The following is a 24,969-nucleotide window of genomic DNA, read 5'->3' on the forward strand; positions in this document are numbered from 1 at the left end:
ATGAGCTTGGATTTGATTGATTTTGTTTATTTTACATTGCTTTTCTGCCACTTTTGGCTAATTGAAAAGGTGAAGCTGAGTGATGATATGGAATTGATGAAGGGACATTCACAAAGAATTGCTTGCCCTTTATTATTGACGGACTGGCAATAAAATTGGTCAATTGTAGGTACATATATGTACTATAACACGGAACTGTTTTTTTTTTTCCCCTGTGAGACAACTGGAGGCTCAGCAGGACAATTTACAAAAATTCATGAAAAAATTAAACTTTTATAATTACTAAAATTCTCCAGTTTTTTTAAAAAAACATGGGACACTACTATATGACGCACAGTTTTAGAAGCGATACCGGGCGGAGCTACAGAGAGCGTGTCATTGGCGACCAGCCAATAGCAGTTAGGAAACTGCGGCACGCAAGTTAGATGCAGTGTTCTGTATTTTTCTTGCATGCAAGAAGTTTTCATAAAACTCGCCACTTTAAGGTTCATCATACGATGGGGCACGACATTTTGAATCTGTCTGTCCAAGTCCCATGAATTTCCCTCGCCTACAGCCGGAGTTATCATTTGTTGAAGAAACACGGGGAAAAAATGTCTCTCTACACACACACAATGACCCTTTCGTTTTCCTTCCGTGTTCAGTCGTTGCTACCATGTTGATCCCACTGAGTTGTGTCTTGGTAAAGCTATGGGTGTCAAATTTGGCTGAATATATACAATGGCCCTTCATTGTCGTGGGCTTTCACGAACATTGCGAGTCTGAGTCACTTTCAGTTCAGCATTTTCGTAACAAGGACGGTGTAAGATAATTTTACTCGTAGGCCACGAAGAACAGTTGTGAGAGGATTCAATACAGCCCTTATTGATTGATTTGATTTATTTTACTTTGCTTTTCTGCCACTTATGGCTAATCGCAAAGATGAGGATGGGTGATGATATGATAAATTTGATGAATGGATACTTACAAACACCCATTCCCAGTCGGAATTCGAATCCGGGACCTCTGGCATCGTAGCGCACTGTGCAATACAGCCCTTATGTTCGATAGTTGTGCAAGAGTGTGTATTCCAATGAGTGTTATTTAATATTGTTGCGCCGGCCCCTATGGTGGAGTGGTTAGCATATCGCGCTACGACGCTAGGGGTCCCGGATTTGAACCCCGGCCTGGACATAGATTCATCAATTTCATTACATCATCACTCATTCCCATCTTCGCAATTAGCCAAAAGTGACAGAAAAGTGAATTAAAATAAAGCAAAACAAATCAAATTATTAATGTCGCTCTCGAAACCTAGTACTAGCAGTACAGGAAGCAAGGGTAAAATATTATGTTCACAAGACAGAAATCTTATTTTTGAAGCAGTGGCGGCAATTGGGTTCCAAAGTGCCAGAATTGGGGCAAAGAAAATATATTTCCCTTTGTAGATAAGGTTTAGCATAGTGCGGGCACCAAAGTGGCGAGAAACTGCCCCCCCCCCCCCCCCAATCGCCACCACTGTTTTGAAATGTATTCTTACTTCAAGGAATTGGTGTCAGAAGAAGTGCATGCTGAAACAGTGTTTTCTCTTAGTCGAGAACTTACAGCTAAAGCGTGTGGTGTATGGTGCATACTGTGTTGCGTATTATAAAACAGGTTAAAGTATCTACCACAGAAATCGGTGAACCCCTATTCAAATCTCCTTGGGAAACCTGCCAGAAATCAGAAACGAGAGCGATGATGATGATGGCCTTGCAGTTCCTCTACAATAAATAAAATACCATCAAACTTCTTTCAGGTATGAGTTTCTATTATATGCCGCAGTGCTATGATATGATACAATCCTGTGTAGAATTCTTTACTATATATTTCATTGTAGCCTACTCATATATCACGTGCATGCATTATATATAAAAAAGTTGAATATTGGACAACAAATTATTTGTGTTTCTCTTCCGCTAGCAGTTGGTTTGGCAACAGCGTGACAGCACTGGCTGCGTATTGGCTGAACTCATGTTCCTTCTGAAAGCGTATGCCGTATAACATGATATGGCCATATTAACCTGCTGAACAAGAATTTCTATAAAATTTATTTTCTTCTATTTTGAAGAAGAATTTCTATAAAATTTATTTTCTTTTATTTTTAACTTTTATTATTTGGAGGGAAAATGTATTAACTTCAATTCTCATGAGTGTCTTGTGGATCAGTAAAAAAAAACTACCTCTATGCAATAATTAATTTTCCTTCTCTTTTTATCAGCACTGCACATTTGAAAGGTGAGCACTTGAAAACCTCCCATCCTGAGGGGTTTATTATTGGGAGAGCTTCCAGTCTGCTAAAGATTAAAACATAAAATGCACTACAGTATAATAGGCATTAACTTTTAACCTTTAGCAGATGGAGCATTGCCTCCTCTTGTTTTTGGAGCAAATCAATTCAAAACTGAATGTCAAATACTCCTCAAAATGTATTTCTACTCAGTAAAACAATGAGAAGTATGTAAAGCATGGTTAAATAATATGCTCCATGATGTCTATTTAATTTCTTATAGTGACATTACAGCTACAAATAATGTTATAATTTTTCTGAAGATATAATCAGATAAATGGGCATTATGTCAAGTGGTTTACATGTGGGAAAGTATGTACCTAAAATATTAACCCCTTTTTTCCTGTAGTTACCAGAAAACCTTTCCCAAGTATGACCTAATTACTGAGTGCACTATAAAAGGGGTACACATCCTCCTTTGGGAGGAGAAACCGATGAGAAGGCAAGCAGGCTGCCAAGTAGGTCAGGGATCCAAGCAGAGTCATGAGAGGGTGACTGCTGCCGGCTGCGGAGAGTTCACTGCAGGGCCGTCAGAAGCCATGGGGCCCAAGCTGGGCCCTGTCCAGAGGCGAGACCCTTCAGGCCACCCAGTGGGACCAGCACCCAGCAGCCAACCATTCCAGCATCGAGATAAGTACCTGCCCTTTTAAGGTGATATTCCATCTGCCCCTAACTTATCCCATTTATAGTCAACTGGAGTGATGTAATTAACAACAGGTCAACGGGTCCTACCCTCCAAGAGAGGGGGTGAAATCTGGTACGACTAAGGTTTTAACCTCCCCCCCCCCCCATTGTGTTTCCAGGCACCAGCCCTGGGACAGAACCTTAGCTCGTAACACTGTTGCTAGCATCAAGAATTGTAATTTTGCAAATTTAACCTTACAACTATAAAAAGGATACTGCCAAGTTTGTTCCTATATCAGTAACCCAAATGGAATAGAATGGGTTTCTTAGTTGTATCCCACGTTCACACATGTCAAAAACAAACAGTAACATGCACCCAGCTGCAACAGCACTCAGATGTTTCCAGTATGCTTTCAGCGTGTTTCGTTCAAGATCATCCTGAAATGAAGAGACAGTATACATTAATTAATTTACTTATTTAGATAATTAACAAAAAACAGAAAGAGAAAGAATTAAAAACACAGGAAGCGAAAGATACTTTTCCAGAGAAGCCTCTTGTTTTGTTTCCAGTAACTGCATCATTCTGTATGAGAAGACAAGTGTTGTACTTTGTATATTTGGTTATTTTACATAGTTTTTCCAACATCTTTAGATTATTGTGCAAATAATGTTTTATGTTTTTGCATTGCAAATAGAATTGTTTTCTCTTTTAATTTTGAAGGACCACTGCCTACATTAACAGAGGTTACGGCATTCAGGATGGAGATGGTAGTGTCTCACCTACTTTGTTCCTGGCCAATGCTGGTGCGTGATTTTAGACTTTGTCATCTGCTGGAGATGTTCTGGTTTTCATTGTCTGGCAGTGTTGTAGGGTGGTGATTGGCAGGATGGGCTGTCTGCTGCATTGTATTGCTTGGTGCAGAGGTGGAAGGGGGTTGTATGGAAGGTCCACACTTTTCTTGCTGTCTGGTATTTTTTTGAAGTCCCTTATAAACCAGTGTCAACTTAGGCAATGGAAAAGCACACCCAACCTTGAACCCTGTACTCAAAAAAATCCAAGACAGCAACAAAAAATGCAGACATCTCATACAACACCCTTCCACCTACCCATGGAGCATGAACCATGATGCCAGATGGCAGAGCAGATGACACAAGCCAAGAAACACATACCAGCACTTCCAGATGGGAGAAAATGGAATACCACTGCAGGGAACTAAGCAGTGATGCAGTACCATCTCCATTCCAGATGCCATAACCTCTATAAATGAAGGCCAGCAAAATTAATCAGAAAAAAAAACAACAATTCTATTTGCAACACGAAAACACAAAACATTACTTGTGCAATATTAAAACTGTGTTTACTGCACCAACCATGAAATCTTTAGGTTAGTAGGGCTGTTCATTGCCGATAGCGGCACCACCCCTGATATGTCCCTAAATAATTTTGTTCGTCATTTGGTTGCCCTAAGCTTTACATTGGAGTGCGATGGGATGGCTATTCAATGAAGGTAAGAATTTTTCTCATGTAAATCGATAATAAAAATTGGTTTAGCAAAGCTTGAACATTATGTAGCTAGTCATAAGTTTCTGAAAATTACATTCTCCTGAACCTAAGAATTAATATATTAAAGCACAATGGCAAAGTTGTGCAAATGGGCTAAATATTGTATGTTTGTGCACAAAGAGCACTAAACTTGACGTAATTTGGGTCATCCCTAGCTGCCATGGTTTCATAATACAAAAATTTAGATTTTTACACTACGCTTTATGTTTTTGTTTTTTTCTGGTTGCGAAAATGTGTAATTCAATGGCAGGAATAGGAATCAGAGAAACTCCCAAAATTATAAAGAAAAATGTATTAAGTGCATAAGTACATGATATTTATTATTATATACTATGACACTATGGCCTATCTAATAACTTAATATGAACGTATGTTTTCATTGTATTAAGCAGGCATTTTCCCCTCATATTTTTGTCCTTTGTTTTCTTTTTCTGGCAACAAAAATTTTAAAAAACCGTAGTGGTTGCGAGACATGAAACAGAAGATAAAATATTATTTGTAATAACAATTCTTCTCAATAAATGTGTGTGGGTAAAACAAAGGACCGTATTTACTAGCCACATTAAAAAGTATGATATGATGTGAAAAAAAGTCAAGTTATTAATAACAACTATAAAAATAAAAGTACAGTCGCATGGAATTATTATGTATTATTCTTTACCGGATTCACAACAATAAAGCACTTCAATTGTGAAAATTGCAAGTGACGTTAACAAGCTCTGTTCAAATTTTAAGGCTTTCTTGAGTTCTGATATCTTTTCTGTTGTTGACAATCGACTTTTCAAAAATCTTAGTTTTACAGCACTGATTATTATTCATCTATCATGTTCAACATAATTTCTGAGGTTAAGATAAAATTAAACTTGCAAATTAATGTATTAGCAGCACAATAAGTATCAAATTCCCCATGTATTTAAATGGGAGAATAATTGTCCATCAAAAGTGTGGGGACACAACAGGGGTGCTGCCACCTACAATAGTTTGCTTTGGCCAGGCCCATTGGGGAAATAAGAATGAGTGATGTTAGATGAAATACAATTAAACATCCATGTCTTCCTGGATTCAAACTCTACTATGAAGAGTAGTACACCACCATGTATGTCCTGTTAATAGCTCACGCTCTAATTGACACAAAAATCAATGGACAAATTATGCGCTTCCCACATGAATTGAACATAGGCAGTGGACACACACACCACACCTGGATTCCTTTACTGCAGACCACAAAACAACAGTGCACCTAGCAGCATGCCACAAAGCTAAAATCAACAGCTTACTAAACCTTTACAAGTGCCTGAGAGGATGTTGGCAGTGGCCAGCAAAATTAATAGATAAAAAAAAAACAATTCCGCCAATAAGTACTTCATTTCAGTATATATATTTGTATCATGCCTTTATTTCTCCAAAGCATGAATTAGTAATTTTAATTAAGCAAAATTAGAAAGATACACAATGACACATCTGAATGTTCCTTCTCTTTAACGCTAGAACACTACCGTGTTCCAATATTACAGTATAACTACCCCTACGTAAATTTTATGTACATGAAGAAATCTATTTTTAAAACAACCTCTACATCATGAAAACAAATTTTAGAGAAAGCTCATCAGAATCACAACGGAATAGTTAAAATGAAGTTGTTATTGCATGCAAGATATTGGTGGCCTGGCATAGACAAGTGCATTGAAGATCATGTAAAATCATGCAACGTATGTAATGCCGTACAACCCGATACCAAAAAGAAAGAATACAAAGATTGGAATGAAGTAACTAAGCCGTGGGAGAGAGTACACATGGAAAAGTGTTGCTTCTCGTTGTTTTTGATGCATTTACTAAATGTGCAGAATGTGAAGTTGTATCATCTACATCATTCAAAGATATAAAAGGATTCATGTTGAGGCTAATTTCAAGATATAATCAGCCATACACGTAAGTTACGGATAATGGTCTGCCTTTCCAATCTGCAGAATACAAGAAATATTGTGAAGATCAAGGGATTGCATTGATTCATTCACCAGCTTATCATCCGGCCAGTAATGGACAGACTGAGAGACACATTTGAATTATTAAAAGTGCTCTAAGATGCAAATTATACGAAACTCGAAGAGATGACAAGCATTTTGATTTGAATAGTGCTTTGCTAGATGTGCTACGTAGTATTCAAATGGATCCAAACACCGTTAATTTGAAATCTCCTGCTAAAATGATGTATGCATTTGAGCCAAGGCTGAAAGATGATATAGATCCGTTACAGGATGTTCATGACGAAAACAAACGTGAGGATACCACAGGAAGTGTCAAAGTTTGTGAAACTTGTCAACTGAGATTCCAGTGGTGCATCCTATGTTCAAGGTGAAGTTGTCCAGAGAGCAGGGACTTATACTTGGTATGTTACAGTTGGTAAAGATGTTAAGTGGATGCATGGAAACCAAATAGTAGAGGAGTATAGTTCAAAATGAGAAAGGAACTAGTAGTAATAAAACAGGCAATAAGAATAAGGATGCATCTCCAGAAATCCACGAAGGAAGATTTTCAGACGAGAATCATGCGTTTAAGGAATACAAGAGAGGAGGCAATCATGAAGTGTTGGAAGAATCTGCAAGAGGGAACATGAATTTGGATAGACATGAAGCAGAATTCACACTGAAGCGACACTTGTTTCTTTGCTCAATTCGCATTTTCGTACCGATATAATTACTGTGGCTCAGTCGGTAACGCATCTCACTACCATGCTCAAGGTCCCGGGTTCGATCCCCAGCCGGTTCAAATCTGGGAACTTTTCTAACGTTGGAAGTGGCCCCGGCACCCACCCAGCATCGAATGACATGGGTACCTGAGGGGTAAAGGCAGTCAGGGGCATGATGCTGATCACATCACCCCCACTCATGACCGGATCACGAAAGTGTGGGGCGTTACCCCCATACTCCCTACACGCCTTCATGGCATGGTGCTAAGCACAGGGGAGCACTTTACTTTTTTTTTTTTTTACTTTTTTATAATTGCATTAATCACTTTATTAGTCCCTCGAAAAAATGTAAAAAGACACACTGTTACATGTAAATCGCCTTTTAAAATTTGTGCAAGTTATTGAAACTCGGGAGAGGCATGTTGTGCATGAGAAACGGAGAAATAATATGCACTGACCTCAAACTGTATACGCTATACTTTCCAGCCTGGATAAAGCGAAGACAAACACTAGAGAAATGGTTCTCAAGCTTCATGAAACTATGTCCCGCTATTTTCTTTCTGCTTTTTTTTTTTAAAAAAAAGTCAATGCCCTTAGCCCAATAATTTTCCTCGTAAATACCTTTCCAGTATTTAAGATTTTATGCATGAATTAACATGTACTGATGAAATTAAATATTGATAAATAAATTCTGGCATAATCAAAAAGAGTAATAATACGTAGTTGGATTATGTGTAGGATTATTGACAAATATAAAAATATGGATGATGAAGCAGTAACGTCATCTCCTTGTAATTAAGTGATCCTGGGTTCGATACCCGGTGGAGGCACATAGTGGTGTGGGTCCCACTTTAAACTTTAGGTCCAGTCCTGATTAGTCTATTTCTGCATAAAATGGACTTAAAAAATGAAAACTCACAACTGAACTATGATATTGGGATTGTGTTATTTGTCAACCAATTTCATCAGAACCTTTCGCAGCTCAGTATAGTTGATACGAGAGCATGGCAGTTGAGAAACAATGCATTAGAGTACCTTACCATGTTGACTGATCTATTTTGGATTAAAGTGCTCATGTGCTGGCTTTTAAAAATAAAAGCAGTCATGCCCTAAATGGCCAAAACATGGACTCACTAAATGATGTTGAAGGCAAATTACAGCCGATAACTGTATCAAAAAGCTTGATAAAGCAAAAAGAACATTGTGTTTAAATCTTAAAACATTGTATATATCGATTACTTTAATATATCAACAAATTAGAGGTTCAAAGATGTTGTTACGGCCTCCGGTTTGGATCTCTTAAAATAGCTCATTGGGGTGAAGTATTCACTATGCATATGCGAACAACAAACTGAGGCAACACTATGCACAGTATTGAGAAAACGGCAGAGTCCGCAAGTGACATGTGCAGCTTGTCGTGTCTCTTCAGTTCGAAAGATTCAATTGATTACTGAGTGTTCGCTTGTCTTTTTGGTGTGAATTCTCCCTTAAGGAGAAGTCAGAGGCAAAGAAAACCCCTGACAAATTAGATTTGAGTGATTATGGTAAAAAGAAGTAGATAAAATACATTAATTTTGTGCATGCAAAATTTCATCGACGCGGGGGAATGTTGTGTGTGGTCTGCGTATGTAAATCAACTGTACAGTTTATAAGACCTTCGGGATTGTTAATATGTTTGTGGTATCAAATTGTGTTTTGTCTTCTAAACATAGAGTTTGTTGTAAATTCTTAAGCGGTAGTTTGACGTTAAATAAATAATGTTGGATTATGTGGTGCATATCTTTTGAAATCAACTCGACACCTTGAGTGCAATCTGCGTGTGTTTGAATACACAGCAGGAAGTAGGGGCAAAGACCCAAATTTCAAAATCAGGGTGGCTACAAACAGAAATGAAATTCCCTGACTTTTCTAGGTTTTCCAGGACACATTTTGCATTTTTTTGCTGACATTTTTGAACTAAATCCACGTATTTGTACATGGAAAATAAACTCATACAGCTTTCAGGTATAGACTGTATTAAGTATCTATATTAGCTTACAACAAATTTACTTAATTTTTCTGATTTATATTTGTTCTGAAAAATAGTGATTTGAAAAATTATTACAATTCACAAGCTAGGGAGGGACTTTTACAGGGCTTTTCTCATTTGCAAGCAGGCTTAAATAAAATATTTGATTACTTTTAAAGTTATGACTAAATGAGATTAGAGTAAATTAGTTGTTTTTAATCCTGTGCAGGGTTGCTAGTCCCCCATCAGGTGTCTCCCTAGGTGGCGGATAAGGGAACGCTCTCTAGATATGGAGGGTACTGGGTAACCGGGACGGACCAAAACTAGCAAAAGAAGGGCAGACCAGGCTCAAGAGCTGTGGTGAAAGCAACTGGACTAATGGAAGGAAACCCTAATCAAATGACATGGGGAGATGGCCCCATAGCCTTGGTAGGCGACCATCTAGGGGAGTAAACCCCAACAGAAAAACCCCGCCAAGGGTTAAATGGTTGAGCGTTAGGCTGACAACTTCACCTCGTAAAAAATCAACTTGTTAAGAAACCTGCACATCAGCCTCGGATAAGGATGGGAAACACAGATGACGAAACAGGCAAGAACAAGGTATATGATTGGTCCATAGCAACATGGAACGTCCAAACAATGTTAATACCAGGTAAAATGCAAGAAATTGCCAATGTAATCACACATGTGCAAAATTGATATTGTAGCACTGCAAGAAATCAGATGGCAGGGGCATGGTAAAATAGACAAAAAATACTACAGTGTATACTATAATGGAACAACAGTGAAAACAGGACAATGTGGAACAGGGTTCATAATAACAAAAAAACTAAGAGATAGAGTTTTATCATTCGAACCAATTAATGAGAGGATATGTAAAATAAGAATTAAGGGTAAATTCCAAAATATTAGTATACTGTCAGTACATGCTCCAACTAATGAAAAATAAGATGTAGAACACTCCTATGATCAACTAGAAAGAACAATAGAAAATATAGCAAAATATGATATCATAATAATTGCAGGTGATTACAACGCAAAAATAGGAGTGAGAAATAGTGATACAGATATAATTGGTAACCATTCCCTACACAAAAGCAGTAATGAAAATGGCTTACTTCTGACACAATTTGCAATAAGAAATAGGTTGGTAATTAAAAGCACCTACTTTCCACATAAGAAGATACATTTGGGCACATGGAAATCACCAGACGATAATACAGTAAATCAAATAGATCATGTTTTAATACAAGGCGTATTCGTAAAGTAAGTACCATTTGCAAATATTGCCGCAGTAATGATGCAGTCGCGACCGTGCGAGTTCTCGCTGAAATCCTTCATCCATTAGCTAGCCACAGGCATGCGTGGGAGCAGATCATGCTTTTTCTTCGTAGTTTTCTGAAGGTTTGAAATGTTCAAGAAAATCAATCGGCCCGCCGACTGTGAAATCCGGTTTGTGATTTGTTTTCTCAATGCAAGAATGGTTGAATTCTTGCCTAGAGGACAGACCACCAACAAAGATGCCTGCTGTGACACATTAATCCGGCTGCTTCGTGCAATTCAAAACAAAAGACGTGGAATGCTTAGCGAAGGCATTGTGTTGCTTCACGACAATGCTCGTCCGCATACAGCTCGACAAACTCAAAATGTCATCATGTCATTCGGCTGGGAACAAGGCAGACATTTATTTTATTATAAAAAATAAACTAAACTTAACGTTTCAACCTTCTAGCAAGGTCTTCTTCAGACTCTGCACCAAGTACAAATGTAACAAGGTACAAAATAGGACGATATATATACACAAAAATTACTCCCCTCCAGACTATTAGAAAGTTGTTCTGGAACATTCTAGCAGGTGGCTTTCCCTTGTCAACTGTACTTTTCACCAGAAAGGCTAAATATTTTCTTCCATCTGGAATGTGGTTGGACACTTTATCTCACGCTCTTTTTCCTTCATTCTTCTCTCCTCTTTCTCTCTTGTCCTTTCCACTCTTCCTAACACCTTCTTCCATTCTTTGTTTATCTTCAGTCTCCCATTCCAGTTCATTGTGTCTTCTTCACCTTTCTTCTCTATTTCCTTGGTCTCCTTCCATTTTCTCACTAGTATTCTCTTCTCCCTTCCTATCTGCTTAGCCTCAACCCACTCTATGTCATGTCCTGTTTCTCTCGTGTGTTTAAATATCGCAGATGGACAGAATACTTCCAAGAACTATACAATGAAATGTACAGAGAAGAACAAACAGAAGATAATGACAAACAAAATACAGAAGGAACACCAACAAGAGAAGAAATTGAGAAGATAATAAAAAATCTAAAAAACAATAAATCACCAGGAAAAGATGAAATAACAGCAGAAATACTAAAATATTCTGGACCAAATATGATAGAAGAAATATACAAACTGATAAAAACAAATCTGGCAAGAACAACACATACCAGAAGCATGGAATAATGGAATATTGTGCCCAATACACAAGAAAGGTGACAAAACAGAATGTAGTAATTATAGAGGTATCATGTTACTTAATACAACTTACAAATTATTGACTAGCATTATACATAGAAGATTAACAGCAATAATAGAAAACATAATAGGAGAATACCAAGCAGGCTTTAGACAAGGAAGAAGCACCATAGATCAATTATTCACAATAAGACAAATAATGGAAAAACATTATGAACATAATACAAATCTCTACATGTTATTCATAGACTTTCGTAGTGCTTTTGATAGTATTAAAAGGTATAAATTAATGCAAACTATGACAGAATTACAAATACCTAAGAAATTGATTAGACTAACAAACATGACACTGCAACGCACATATTTCAAGGTCAAAATATGGAGCGATATTGGTGAACTAACAGAATATAATACAGGAGTAAAACAAGGAGATGGACTACCTACATGCTTCTTTAACATAGCACTACATGGAATAATAAGCAAAATAGACAAAAGAGGAACAATATTTACGAAACTTAGCCAAATTAATGCACATGCCGACCACGTAGTTATAACATCCAGAACAGAAGAAGAATTAAAGAGAACATACAGAATATTAGAAGAAGCAGCAAATAAAATTGGGTTACAGACAAACATGAACAAGACCAAATTCATACTACTGACACCAAAACAAGGTAAAAAACGTTACCACCAATTTACAATAGATGACAATAAATTCAAAGCAGTAACAAACTTCAAGTATCTTGGAATGACGATAAATGACCAAAATAATATGCATGATACAAATAGAGAAAAAATAAATGCAGGGAACAAAGCATGTTATGCCAATGTACAATTACTAAGAAGCAAGTTCATTAGCAGATATACAAAACTATTGATTTACAAGACACTTATAAGACCGGTAATAACTTACAGTGCTGAGGTATGGACAATGAGTTTAAAAGATGAACAACAATTAAGGAAAACAGAAAGAAGAAAAATATATGGATCAATCAAGGATGGAGATAAATTTTGAAGAGATAAATTCCATCTTAAACCAAGAGGATATAGTAAGATTTATTAAAGCCAGAAGAATTAGTTGGATGGGTCACATAGAACGTATGAATAAGGATAGAATGCCGCGAAGAATCGTGTATGAGAGAATGTATTCCACAAGAAGAAGAGGCAGACCCAAACTAAGATGGTGGGATAGTGTCATACAAGATCTACAAAGAATGGGAGTCCATGGATGGAAGGAGAAGATATTGGACTGAGATGCTTGGAGGCTGATAGCACAGGAGGCCAAAGCTCACCTAGAACTGTAGAGCCAGTTGGTAAGGTAAGTAAGTTGTTTTTAATGAAGAAATTTTGTAATTTCTCATTCTTCTAAGCCTTTCTCATTATTAAATGTTGATATTTCGCCTGCTGTTTCACCACAAGTTTCTTTGTAAGTAAAAGTTTCAACAGCGGTTCACTGCCATAAAGATGGGTCCCGTGCCAGGAGTTAGCTAGGTTAATTGATTTGCTTTATTTTGCTTCACTTTTTGTGCCACATTTGGCTAATTTACAACGATGGGGATGAGTGATGACGTGATGAAATTGATGGAACATCCAGGCTGGGATTTGAACCAGTGACCCCTGGTTTTGTAGCACGATGTGCTCTCCACTCTGCCATGGGGGCCGGCAGGAGTTGGCTGGCTGAACTCTATGAGAAAGATGGTAGTTCTCATATACCGACTGTGTGCTGTAATCAGATTTTTGCACACTCAGAAGCAGATGCCAGCAGAGATCCACCAGAACTTGTGAGAGGTGTAAGGACTGGATGCCATACAGTCAGATGATGGTGCAGACAATTCATGGAAGGCAGATCCATTGTGCATGACCCCACACACCTGACCGCAAGTGGGCTCTTTTGCATCACTTTAAGTGGGAGCCCCGACCTTACATGCTATGACTTCTCTTCTTTCAGCTGAAGCAGTTTATGGCATGTCATACGTTTTGACAGTAACACTGCTGTACAGACGGTTCCGCTTTTTGGAAGCAGACACATGATATGGGCATACAAAATTTAGTGTCACACTACAACAAATACCTGAAGAACGGTGGTGAATATGTCAAAAAGTAAGTTATGGGTCACAGTAATTAAGACAATAAAATGTCAATTATTACCAAAGTTTGTGCTTTAAATTATGGCTAATTGGAATGTACATTCTGGACCGTCCTCAGATAAAGCTTCAGCCTGTTAAATTCAATAACAATAGACGAAAAGTGAACATTCTGTAGAGCAGGCAGAGGAACATTGATTATCCTGACGAAAATTATATGTTTTTAGGATTAAGAGCCTGAAAGTTTGCCCAACAAAATGTCGTACTACATCCGACAAAAAAAATCGGATGCATAAGAGTGCCATGAATGCGTTTTTATGCCGGAGTGAGATATTTTGTCGCAATTCGACATTAGTCAGATTCAGGGATGGCGCACAGTGCAATTGCCCACCCAGAAATTACTCTGCCCACCAGATTGCCCACCCAAACATAATCATGAATAAACATAGGCCCATATTATTTATTGCCTCAGTAAATATGTGTATTCTGATTTGAATTCATGAATATTTTTCTTACGAATGCTGTCGATTGTATAAATGTTCCCAAATCCCACAGTCAGCATCCCTGTCCTTCGACACAAAATAATAGTTCACAGAGTTACGTTACGAAAATTGTAGTAAATGTTACGATGCTTAAAACATGCAAAATGAAATCAGTTTTAGCTTTACTTTCAACTTCCTTCATTTTATTATCAGTAAGCAAAGCAGAAAGTATTTTCAATAAATTTAAAACACTAGACAGAATTTGTGATTCAGTCAATACTTGCGTGGATAGAAGCAGTACCTTATCAATCAAGGGACAAGAAGCTGTAGTCAGGATGCAGGTTTTCTTGAGGTCGTGACAAAAATTATCCACAAGCAAACAAATAAATGAAATTTTTTTCTCGCATTGCTCCCTATTAGCATATGAAAACTTAAAAACTGTTTCATTCACCTAATAAAATATAGCAAACGCTCTTCTTCGATGAATGGTACAATGCATATTTACCTATGTAACAGAGCAAGAGCCAGCAGAAAATGAAGTACACCTTGAATTGTTGAAAGAGACTGCGAGACCAAGTAAGGGAAAGAGAAAAACAAAATGCATTCATTTTTGATTAATTGATTTTTTATATTTTATTTCGCTTCTCTGCCACTTTTGACTAATTGCAAAGATGAGGTTGTGTGAATTGATTAAAGGACACTCACAAGGAACACCCATGCCAATGCCGGGATTCTAGCATGAAACCCCTGGCTTCGTAGCACGTTCGTTGTGCTAGCCAGTTCGCCACGGAGTTCGGCACAAACACTTTCTTATTGCAAATTTAGAGATTAGATGAAATGATACAGGTATATTCAGGGGGCTTGAAGAGGACCTGATAGGGTTGGGTTTTACAGAATTTTTCAGCCTTTTTCTGATGAGAGAAATAGAGAATGATGTTCAGAAAATCAATTAAGAGGATGAACTGAAGAACGGAGTGAGGGAAGGTTTGGGGAGTAACATGGCAAGAGAAAGAATGGCAGACATAACTAAATAAGAAGATATGGATGGAGAATGGAAAAGAAATACGAAGAAAATCAGTAGCTACAAAGGTAGGAGAATGTTTTTGAAACTAATATAATGTCCACTATACCTGCCCACCCTAATTTATCAATATATAGCTGCTGCCCAACCGATCAAAAGTTTCTAGCACCACCCCTGGTCAGATTTAAGTGTATCTTGAAGCTTTCCTGGCGACGAATGATGAAATGACTGTCAGGCTATTGCCGAGAGAATCTTTTCATTAGTCAGATATATCCGACAAAAATCATATGCATCAATGGAGCCTAAATATCCGGCTGATGAAATGCCATTCCACAGCATACGACAAAAAATTCAGGTTGGATAAAAACCCTCATTCGTTTCAATGTTCCTTCAGTATGTTGGTGTTGGACATCTGTCAGATGGTGCCAGAGTGGGTGCACCCTTCTGGTCGACAGGTCTGACCCCTTATAGCTCCCATAGACAAGGAAAAAAATATGTCAATACATTTTAAATGTGACATTTAGAGGTTCACCAAATGTGTCTGCCTCTCTGGAGATTTCTTCTCCCCCAACTTCTTCCATCACTTGTTTCTGGCACCGTGGTTGTGTCCAATACATAATAGAAATCTACAAGTTTACACCAAAGGCTGGCAAGATGATTTCCCATTTAAGTGCAGCACTTATTACGACCATCAAAATCAAATGTGTGGCAGGTTCATTGCAACACATTGCATCTACAGTTCAACAAACAAACATTTGTCAATCAAGACAAAATTCCATGACTTTTTTTGACCTTTCCAATTCCCGGACTTTTCCAGGTCTGTTGCCACCCTGGAAGTTTTCCGTGATTATGCAAAATTTTTGAACCCCGTAATTTTCGGTATTTTTCAAAGTTGTGGCACGTGCATTACATATCCTCATAGAGTGGTCTTTTGTTGTGTGTGCCACGAAGTTTGGTCCATCCAGCATCCATAGGGCTGATGCTAAAAGCAAAATTCCAGACATTGTCATGAAGCTGGCAACACTGCCACTTTATATAATGTTTTTATTTTTACTCAAAAAGTATTAGTCTGATGTCAACAAAACTTTGCACAGTAGTAGAAATGTACCACTGCTACAGGACACATTTTTTTCATTCACTTTGGTCTATTGAAGGGGGCACAGGGGCCATTGTTTTTAAAATTCAATTTTCTTCTTCTTCATTTAACACTAATTATTGGGAGGCACAATGTTTTACACAAATTTTACCTCCACTAAAATTGCTCTCGTTTGAAAGAAAACAAATCCAATTTCATCTGTTTATGTCAATTAGTCCTCGAGTTAACGATATGTTTTGTACTTTGTGGTAAGTTTGAAAAGCCCGCGCTTGAAATGGCTCCAGTGTAAATATAAATACAGGCACCCGAGAAGTCTGGTGGATAAAGGTTAAAAGTTTTTCTCAGCCACTTGTGGTGCAGTATGGAGTAGAATTGCTGTCTGTGGAGTTGTTCCTGTCATTTCCACCTCTAACATTGCTATTATCTCCAAACATTTTTACAAGTTATTGTAATGCTCTAACACATTGACTGCCACAATAAAACAATGGGGCCATGATGTTTTATTATGAGAATATAATAAAAACATTAAAAGCAATATGTTTCTTGATGATTAGATGATAAATTGTTATTTTTTATTATTTTATTTTATGTGCATGCATCATATGCAACTCATGCAGTGTTAGAATAAATTATTATGCTGTACCCCATGTGTTATATTTGGCTCGCAGCATTTTTTTTCCGGAGCATTGAATCTTTTGTTATTTATAAAATGACTCTGCCATATACTATTGTATCTATATCGTTCAAGTAGCGTGGCCAGCAATAATTCAAGGCGAAACGCACAATCGGAAAAACTTGAAAACAGTGCATGAGTGAAAATGTTGTTTGTTTACTTCTTTAAGTAAAACTTAAGAGGCAAAAATAAATATGAAAGAAGTTAATGAATGTACATCTATTTATTTTAATCACACTTTTTAAATTGTTTGTATTAATTATAACATTAACAACATCACTAAATAAGATTTTCATGAACCATCTGCAAAAGTTTGTCCACGGGGGTCACTCTTCACGTAACATGTGTGTTATAGTGTTATAGCATGGTACTGTGAGTTGTCTGTGCACCATGAGGCTTCCAAGGTAGTAAAGAGAGACACGAGTAAAATACACTTTACGAGGCTCCAGGGCATAAAACTGGTGAGAGTTAATACAACTCATGTGCCAGTTAACGTGTTAATGGTGCAAACTTCCCAACTGCACAATTTTTTGTCAAAATATTAACGAAAATCTAATGGGGCACTTATTATAACAGACTTGTGAGTGCACACACATTCACATATCATAATTGAACAAAATGTTAAGTCATAAATTGTTCAATTATAATACATAATATGAAAATTTTAAATTATACAGAGAAGCATGCTTTACAGATTATCATTTTCTTACAATCTACAAAACACAATACTTGTTCATGCACACCAACTATTTTACAAATTTTACGAAATACATCAGAGAAAAGTGAATGAGATAGAAGTGTAACACATATTTTAATGATATATTCCAGGCTAGTTTTGAAAAATAAACAGCCTTACCTGTATCTATATCATTCCGCAATATCATGAAAAGAAAAACAAATTTCCCAATTAGATCGATATACAAAAAAAATAATTCTTTCCAACAATGGAAATCTATAAATTCAAAAGCAAATATGAAAAAAATTACTACATGTCAAATTAATATGAGAATAAAATACCACAAAACCTCATTATATAAACAATGAATCTTATTATATTCGAGGAGCCTTCAGTCAAGAATATCTTATCAATTTCAGTGTTAAGATCTCGCACAATAACCGGAATAAAAGCTAACCAAACAATACAATATTATAATGAGGAGGACTGCATATATTACATGGGTATGCAACATAATTATTTTCAAATCAACTACAATCACACCATGCAATGTTAATTGGACATCATCAATTGTTTAGTGCTTCTGCTACTTATGACAATTGCAACACTGCATTTTGAGAAGTATGTAGCTCAAAGAATCAGTCTACATAGGTATGGTTCATCCAGTGTAGAATTCAAGCAAAGATGGTCCCTTTTCAGAAAGTAGAAATACTAACTTCAATGGACCAAAAAGTAGTATAGATTTCCAGGGAAACACCGTGAAATGGTTGTTTAGCATATCAAATTTATAGTAAAATCACAGATCTGTCATAGATTCAATTCCCCAAAAGAAATTGTTTACCTTAAAATGAGACAAGAGGTGCTCTCTCTCTTGAAACTTAGTGTTACAATAGGTATAAGTACAGGGTGTCCCATGAATGGCGGAACTGGGAATTAAGAGTGGCGTTACTTTGTAACCAAAACCTGTACATACATAAGTCATACACCAAATGTTAGCCCTGTCCAAGTAGATATTTTGAAACATAGAAACAACAAACGGGGTGCAGTGTTGTTCATGCAGTGTTGCCAAATGTAAGTGAAAGTGTAAATTTATTTTTCCACAAAGCATGGAAAATTGCATGTCAAACATTTGTATGGAAATTTGGATGTCAATTTCCACCTTGGGTAGGTGGACTATTTCGCCATCTATAGTTCAGAGAAGAAAACCGATCGTTTTCGCGTATAGCCAATCCTGAAATGCCTTGTAAAGGCGTACTGGTCCAAATGAGTGTTTTAAAAAAAATATGAGGTACAGTGGCAACACTGTTGATGTTTGAAGGCAACAAAAGGTGTGTTTAGTGATGGTCTATGACATGGAAATACTGGAAACAGGAAAAAAAGAAAATGAAAATTATGGTGAAAAAAGTGTTACTTACCTACTCCTGGCAACCATGCAATGCACGTAACAGGCAGTGTAGCTTTACAAAAGATGTTGAAAATGACAACCATTTTCCCTGAGGCATTCATCAACACGTTTTATCATGGAAGCAACTTTATGCAAGGTTGATTGGTTTATATTGTTAATGGCTGTGCAAATGTTTATTTTTAGATCATCAAGTGTTCTTGGGTTATTAATGTAAACTGTTTGTTTCAAATAACCCCACAGAAAAAAATCTGGAGACGTCAGATCCGGGGAGTGACTGGGCCATAAGTTTTTGCTTATAATGTGATCGCCAAAAAAGTCTGCCAACATGTCTAAAGTTTCATTAGATGTGGGACATGTTGCGAAGTCTTGTTGAAACCAACAATCACGTTCATCACGTTCCAACAGAGAAATAAACTTTGTGATAAGGTCACGATAAACTATTCCGTCAACTGTTGTGTTGAAAAAGAATGGACCGATTATTTTTCTCCGCGAAATCGCGCACCACACACCGATCTTTTGTGGATGAAGTGATTGTTCATGTAACAAATGGGGATTGTTACAGTGTCGAGAATTTTGACTGTTGACATATCTATTTAAGTGGAACCATGCTTCATCCGTGAAAAAAACCTTATCCAAAATATTCACACCATTGTCTCTAATAAAATTTCTAAACCACTGGCAGTATCTTACACGTGCACCTTTGTCTGCTTCCATCAGTTCTTGCACAGCCTGTACCTTGTATGCACGTAGGTGCAATTGTTTTAACGCTCGGTGAGTTGTTGTTTTTGATACACCTGACTGTGCAGCAAGTTTACGAACAGATTTCCTGGGAGATTGTGATATTCTCTGCTCCACATCTTGCAGCACACCTTGTGTCAAAACTGGTGGTTGTCTGTGGTAGGGTTTGTCATTAACTGATCCTGTTTCACGAAATCTGGAAACAAGTCGATATATCGTCGAATTTTCTGGAACACTGTTATTCAGATATTTCTTGCGAAACACAGTTTTTACACTAGCGTACGATTTTGAACAAAAATAATGGTCCACAATGAACCTCCTCTCTTCCAAAGAGTACTTCATTTCACAGAACAATTCTAATCTTCCCCTACGAACAATGCGAAATGCACGGCTCAAACAGTTCTGAGTACACAACTAACTGATTCTTTTGTTCTCGTTCGGTGGGCGCTCTTATCGCATTGCATGGTTGCCAGGAGTAGGTAAGTAACACTTTTTTCACCATAATTTTCATTTTCTTTTTTTCCTGTTTCCAGTATTTCCATGTCATAGACCATCACTAAACACACCTTTTGTTGCCTTCAAACATCAACAGTGTTGCCACTGTACCTCATATTTTTTTTAAAACACCCATTTGGACCGGTACGCCTTTACAAGGCATTTCAGGATTGGCTATACGCGAAAACGATCGGTTTTCTTCTCTGAACTATAGATGGCGAAATAGTCCACCTACCCAAGGTGGAAATTGACATCCAAATTTCCATACAAATGTTTGACATGCAATTTTCCATGCTTTGTGGAAAAATAAATTTACACTTTCACTTACATTTGGCAACACTGCATGAACAACACTGCACCCCCTTTGTTGTTTCTATGTTTAAAAATATCTACTTGGACAGGGCTAACATTTGGTGTATGACTTTTGTATGTACAGGTTTCGGTTACAAAGTAACGCCACTCTTAATTCCCAGTTGCGCTGTTCGTGGGACACCCTGTAGTATAAGCACTAGACAATGGATAATGTCTCAAGCCAATAAAAAGTCATTGTCACCAACATTCAGATAGCTATTACAGTCACAATTCTTGCAATTTAGGATAGTGAAGCATACAAAAATATCTCGTGACACCATACAATGGTTAGAAAAAATAAAATCAAGATTCCACTGTACATCATGGCACTACAATCCATTATTGAATCTTGGCCAACTAACCCTATGATGTCACCATGGGTCTTGATTACCGGTTATCATTCTCCAATTTCTACGCTGAAGTGTCTGTGTATCTTCATCTACCCATCTTAACCTTGACTGATATCTTTGTCTCTATGCACCTGATTATCAAATAATATTCTCTTAGAAAATTCATGCATATATCACAATATCATGTACATTTACTTACCATTAAATGTTCTCCAGCAAAGACAAGCCAAAAGGATAATAATGCAGCATAGAATATGCCTTGTCGAATATCTCCCAGAAGTAACATATAGGGCATGTCAAAAGCCAGTGTCAAATACTCGAGAGGCACTGAAAAAGAAAATTAAAAATTAACTTTGACATCAACATTACAATCTGCCCACAAATAAAATTATTTCATTAACAAAACTGGAATTTAAATACAAATACAAACATAAACACCACAAATTGAAGTCAAAGAAGCATTTCACATCCATGTAGGGTTGACTTCCAGTGGATTCTTTTCATTTCTGTCATGGATGCTTAGTAAAAGTGTCTCTGTGGGGCTCACCTAGTATAGTGGAACCACAGGCAAAAGCCTGCACAATACACTCTTGAGCATTAAACTCCCATGTGGAAGGGAGGGGCAGAGTGGAGCATGCTACCTTTTGGCCAGAGTTGAACCGAAAGAGGGGAAGGTTCTTTTCCCTGTGGTTGCTCTACAGTAGAGGAAAGTACCTAAATATGGAAGAGTACGATATCTCTCCTGTATGGCACTATAACCTGGGTTTGGGGGACAGGAAACAATAAACAAGCTGTACGGTAGTGCATAGATATTCAGCCTGTTATGAAACATGTGTGGAATTTGCAATTGATGTATTATCGGAGGTGAGTTGTTTTTGATGTAGTTCTTTTTTCTAATGTAATATACAAGTAATGATGGTTATTTTGATATAAAGGTGTGTGTTTGTAGTAGGGATGGCCAAACGGATCCGGCCAGATCCAAAAGTTACAGATCTGGATCCAGGTCCAAAAGTTTCGGATCTGGATCCATATCCGAAAGTTCCGGCCGGATCCGGATCCGAGAGTTTCGTATGTGAATCCCATCCCATTATAATATTACCACACCTTAAAAGGTATTATGATCTTCGATTACAAAGAAATTTTTCATTAGTTAGTCCTACAATAATTTTTTTCAAGTGTTGTTCCTAAAATACTTTGCTACCCATCGGCTAACACACTCGTGCACAAAAATAATCTTACTTGTTTAACATAAAATGTCAGATGTGATTTTGTAAATGCCATTGAAACGAATATGTATTCATTCGAATGTATTGGAAATGGAAACACAAATAAATGTGAGACATTTCATTCCAGGATGAAACCTTTAACACATTACAAGATAGAAATGTTATACAAAAATTATACAATTTTTCTACAGTTACAGTTTTACAAATTAAAATAAAACATTATAATATATGCAGTGTTATATAATTGCAAAGTGTAAGACTAACAAGGGAGGATATCTAAGTGTCCCCCTCCAATTTCCATGAAACTTGGCAGGTGTATAGTGGGGCCCAATGGAAGAAATAAGTGTTTTTTTGTTTCAGCTAAAAAACGGTTTTAGGGGGCAAAAACCCCTCAAATGTCAAGATGAGGACAAATTGAAGTGAGGATCTGACCCCTGTGTCCCCCTCCGATTTCCATGATACTTGGCAGGTGTGTGTATAAACAGGCCCAAAGGAAGAAATGTGTGTTTTTTTGTTTCGGCTAAAAAACTGTTTTAGGGGGGCAACCTCCCCTCAAATGTCAAGATGAGGACAAATTGAAGTGGGGATGTGACCCCTGAGTTCCCCTCAAATTTCCATGAAATGTGGCAGGTGTATAGAGGGGCCCAAAGGAAGAAATACGTGTTTTTTTGTTTCAGCTAAAAACTGTTTTAGGGGGCAAAATCCCCTCAAATGTCAAGATGAGGACAAATTGAAGTAAGGATCTGACCCCTGTGTCCCCCTCCGATTTTCATGAAACTTCGTAGGTGTATAGAGGGGCCCAAAGGAGGAAATACGTGTTTTTTTTTGTTTTGGTTAAAAAAACTGTTTTAGGGGGCAAAACCCACCTCAAATGTCAAGATGAGGACAAATTGACGTGGGAATCATCTGACCCCGCCAGGATCCGGATCTGGCCATCCCTAGTTTGTAGTGTAGGCATTGTGAAGTTTGAATGACTCAGTCATTAGCTTAAGTCCAACTTTTGTGGATATGAAAACAAACATGGCCAGGTTCATAATATGGAATACCATAGAGGGTATTCCTTACCATTATTTTCGTTATCTTTTTACAGATGAGTAAGAAATTACAGGTATGGAATAAACAAAATATAATGGATGCAATTAAAGAATTAATTTTAAAAAAATGGTGTTCCTAAAGGACGCAAATGTATCCAGAAAAACTTTATTTCATTTAGTTGAATCAAACCAGACAAACCACAGGATGTGGTATTGCAGAAGCCAGAAAGGAAACCATTTTTTTTCATCTGAGTTGGAGGAACAATTGTTGCAGGATCTTGTTACGGGCAGCCAAAGTTTTCGGTTGGCACCTCTGGAACACCTCTTGCCCTGTCCCATCTACCTCTGATGCTTGTGCTCCAACCTCTGCCCACCATGATTTCACTTCAAAGTTACCTACACCTACTACATCTGGCAAAGAAAATAACTCCATTGACAGTTTCTCTTGTGCCATTTGTCCCAAAAATTTGGAGGGTTCAAATCCCCCTGTGTAAATCCTGTAGCAGGGTTCACACGTGAATCTGAAATGTATTTTCCCTGAGTTTTCCAGAATCTTCGATATTCTTCCAGAGTAGTCAATACACAGTGCAATATTGTTTTATTTTGCAATAGCATCAATTTCCCCTCATAGCCATAACACCACCACCTTATTATTATTATTATTATTATTATTATTAGAGATGAGATGGACTAGCTGATTGATTTACTGACTGACTGATTTAAAATCTTTGGGTGCTTCAGCTTGTGTGGCCATTTTGCACCTTCTAAGGATATGGGGAAATCCCCTTATCTAAAATTTTTAAAAAGTTAAAAAGGGTGTAAAGAGACCTTTGAGAAAGGTTAAAAAAACATGTTGTAAAGGGACTTCCACAGGACAAACATGAAATTTAAAAAAGCAAGGTTAGTCTAAAAACTTCATCAGAAACAGTGTAAAAGGCCCGATCTTCTCAAAAAGATAAAAACGTTTGGTCTGTCATCATCTCCCAACATGGATGGATAAATCGTTGGGGCTGTCTGAGAAAACTAAACACTTAAAACAACGTTACAGGTATGGCACAGCAAATGACAATGTGTGAGATGGTTGTGTCTGATTCGAAGCAGAGTTAAGATGACTTCTTCTCCACAGGAGGGATGGGATAAGGAATGGCAAACATCAGTGATGGGCCTGATAGCATGAAGCTTGTTCCCTGTTACCTCATCCCACTCTACCTGCCACATGTCAAGAAGAGAACAATGATAAACATTCTGCAGGTCCCTAGCTGGCAGAAGATGGACAAGAATGTCGCCATCTGCATCAGCAGACTTGGCGGTAGTCCTTCATTCTCCTTGATGCCTACATGACTGGGGACCAGCAGAAGCAGACTAATTGTTGCTCTACAATACCAGGTGTGCCGGTTAATAATTCTTAATTATGTTAACATTAAGCAGATAACATATGAACTAAAGCCACACCAATAAAAAATATGTTAAATTTGTGTATTCTACTCCATTGATATGATTGAAAGTAATTTCCGTCTCTTCCCTAGGCACCTGTAAGTGAGAAACAATAGATTTTTCTGCAAAGTTGTCAAAATAGTATGTAAAATGTAGGGGGAGCTTCGTATATCAGACCAAATTTTATTTGATGTGGGACCAATTTATTTCTGCTATATCAATAGAGGAATATCAGTTTGAGATTTTCAGC

The 24,969-nt window shown here is 37.4% G+C and overlaps 1 protein-coding gene across 1 annotated transcript in view; it reads right to left on the reverse strand.

Moving 5' to 3' along the window:
* wls (Wnt ligand secretion mediator) overlaps positions 1-24,969 on the reverse strand; it is a 126,075-nt gene that overhangs the window by 17,706 nt on the left and 83,400 nt on the right. Inside the window, exons 7-8 of the mRNA XM_083117468.1 lie at positions 21,225-21,352; positions 3,209-3,370 (exon numbers count right to left, since the gene is read on the reverse strand). Of these exons, the coding sequence (XP_082973594.1) occupies positions 3,209-3,370; positions 21,225-21,352 (290 nt within the window). The remainder of the gene's footprint in view (positions 1-3,208; positions 3,371-21,224; positions 21,353-24,969) is intronic.

Source organism: Lepisma saccharinum, chromosome 2 (genome assembly GCF_977018435.1).
Source record: "Lepisma saccharinum chromosome 2, izLepSacc3.1, whole genome shotgun sequence".
Taxonomy (NCBI): domain Eukaryota; kingdom Metazoa; phylum Arthropoda; class Insecta; order Zygentoma; family Lepismatidae; genus Lepisma; species Lepisma saccharinum.